The sequence below is a fragment of the Mytilus galloprovincialis genome, chromosome 7 (assembly GCF_965363235.1).
Source record: "Mytilus galloprovincialis chromosome 7, xbMytGall1.hap1.1, whole genome shotgun sequence".
Taxonomy (NCBI): Eukaryota; Metazoa; Mollusca; class Bivalvia; order Mytilida; family Mytilidae; genus Mytilus; species Mytilus galloprovincialis.
Genome location: NC_134844.1, coordinates 36,347,103 through 36,349,667, shown reverse-complemented (window position 1 = coordinate 36,349,667; position 2,565 = coordinate 36,347,103). Strand labels below are relative to the sequence as shown.

General features: G+C 37.3%; 1 protein-coding gene across 1 annotated transcript; it reads right to left on the bottom strand.

Annotated features, from left to right (window-relative positions):
- Positions 1 to 725: 725 nt before the first annotated feature.
- On the bottom strand, positions 726 to 1,607 carry LOC143084193 (uncharacterized). The gene has a single exon (XM_076260604.1). The coding sequence runs from the start codon at positions 1,605 to 1,607 to the stop codon at positions 726 to 728; it is 882 nt and encodes a 293-aa protein (XP_076116719.1).
- Between the last annotated feature and the right edge of the window lie 958 nt (positions 1,608 to 2,565).

Sequence of the window (2,565 nt, the reverse complement as noted above, 5' to 3'; positions counted from 1 at the left end):
CCCTCTTGCTTTCTGTATTCTGTTTTTGATGTCACAACTTCCTCCTCCCTCTTTGTCCATGACTGCTCCCAGGTATGTGAACTTGTCTACATCTTCTACTTTCTGGTCGTATAGTGTTATCAACTCTTTATTCTTTGTTTGCTTTGATCTCACACTTTTACACTTTTTGGGGTTAAGTTTCATTCCAACTCTTTCAGCTTCAGTTGTTAATTTCTGTGTTTTTTCATCAAGGTCGCTAAATTTTGAGGAAAGAAGTGCGATGTCGTCAGCAAAGTCAAGATCTTCTAGAACAGTATTAAAGTTCCATCGTATCCCTCTGGCTTTGTCTGCAGTTGTTTTCCGCATGATCCAGTCTACGACTAGAAGGAAAAGAAAACCTGACATTACGCATCCCTGTTTCACTCCTGATTTTATCTCAAACCATTCTGATGTTTCTCCCTGATCGATGACAGAACACTTAAATCCTTTATATATCTCCTTTATGGCTCTTATGATCTTGTCAGGTATTCCGAAGCTCTTCATGATATACCATAGACTCTCTCGGTGGAATGAGTCAAATGCTTTTTCGAAGTCTATAAAAAGTATTATTAAAGCTGCCCTCCATTCATTTGTTTGCTCGAGTATGTTTCGAAGGATAAAAATTTGTTCAGTTGTTCCTCTTTTTGGTCTAAATCCTGCCTGTTCATTCCTCAATCTCTTGTCTATTCCTTCTTTTATTCTTTCTATTAGCATTCTGCAGAATACTTTACTGAAAACAGGTAAAAGGTCACTCCCCTCCAGTTGTTACAATCTGTCATATCGCCCTTCTTAAAGATCTTACAAATCAATCCCTTTCTCCAGTCTGATGGCCAATTTTCTTCTTCCCATAGGTTATTAAATATTTCTGCCATTTTCTCTGCTGTAAGGTCGATGTCTGCCTTTATAAGCTCTGGTGTTACACTGTCTATTCCTGCTGACTTCCCATTTTGCGTCTTCTTCAGTGCTCTTTTAACTTCATCTACTGTCCATTCTCCTATATCGATCTCGTCTATTATAATTTCGGCCATATCTACATCTTCCTCTGAAATTGGATGAAGAGGGTCTTGCCTATTTAAAACTTCACTAAAATGTTCTACCCATCTATTCAATATATCATTTCTTTCACTTTTCAGTTCTCCTTCTTTACTTTTTACTCCTGTGTGTTGCCTCTTTCTTTCACCTGTTAGGATTTTAGTGATGTTATAAAGCTCTTTGCTTCTGCCATTTTCTGCTGCTTTTTCTGCATCTTCAGCCATCATATTGTACCACTTCCTTTTATCCTCTCGGGCACTTTTCTTAACCCCTTTATTTTTCTGCTTGTATTCTTCGTTGAGTCTCACTTTTAATCTTTCCGATCTAGTTCCTTCTAATTTATTTTTAATTTCTTTTCTTTCATCAACCATTTTCCATGTATTGTTGGTTATCCATTGTTTACTGATCTTTTTACTGCTCCCCAATACCTGTTTAGCTGCCTCAGTGTATATCTCTACTGCACCTTCATATTTCAACACTGGATCTTCTATGTTACCTTCTTCCAGTACTTGGAATCTGTTTCTCACTTCAATGTTGTACTTTTTCCTTACATCCATACTTTTTAGCTTGTTTAGGTCATATCTCTCTCTTTTGCATTTGTTCTTATCACCTTTATTTCTTGTCAGTTTGAGTCTTATCTTTGACCTTACTAAGTAGTGGTCAGTATACACATCTGCTCCTCTCATTACTCTTGTATCTAATATTGATGTCCTCATGTCCCCTCGAACCATTATATGACCTATCTGGTTTGTTGTTTTTCCATCAGGGGATTTCCATGTTACTTTATGTATTTCCTTATGTGGGAAAATGGAGCCTATTATGGTGAGGCCGTTGATTTGGCAGAAATTGCATAATAATTCACCATTTTCATTTATTGTTCCACATCCATGTTTTCCTAACACCTCTTGCATATGGCTATTGTCTTTGCCTACTTTTGCGTTCAGGTCACCCATAACTATAAGCATATCATTCTTATTGCAGGATGAAACATTGTCTTGTAGTTGTTGGTAAAATTCTTCTTTCTCTTCCTCTTTTGCATCATTTGTTGGAGCATATGCTTGTATAACTGTCAGTTTCTTATACTTTGAATAGAATCTTGCTTTCATCATTCTCTTGTTAATAGGTGTCCATTCCATCAATGATTTCTTAGCTCTTTCATTCATCATTATGGCTACTCCCTTGACTTGATGTTTATCATCCCCGACATATATCACTGTGTCTCCACTTTGAAGCTTGGTTTCACCCGATCCTTTCCATCTACTCTCACTGATACCTAGTATGTCCATACCATAATTTTTCATTTCCTTCGCTACTTGTGCTGCTTGTGATATGTCTGCCATTGTTCTAACATTCCAACATCCTATATACATATTTTATTTTGGCGCTACTATGGAACCGATCGGCTTTTGAGCTTCCTTTCGGCTTTCCCCCAAATGTGTCATGTTTGGTTCCTCAGCAGTACACCATTCTTGGGTTTCTTCAGCGTTTCTGGTTTCTGTAACAAGTTCTTTTTTA

Coding starts and splice junctions, on each gene's coding strand:
- LOC143084193 (XM_076260604.1), bottom strand. CDS start 1,607: ATGGATGTAAGGAAAAAGTACAACATTGAAGTGAGAAACAGATTCCAA.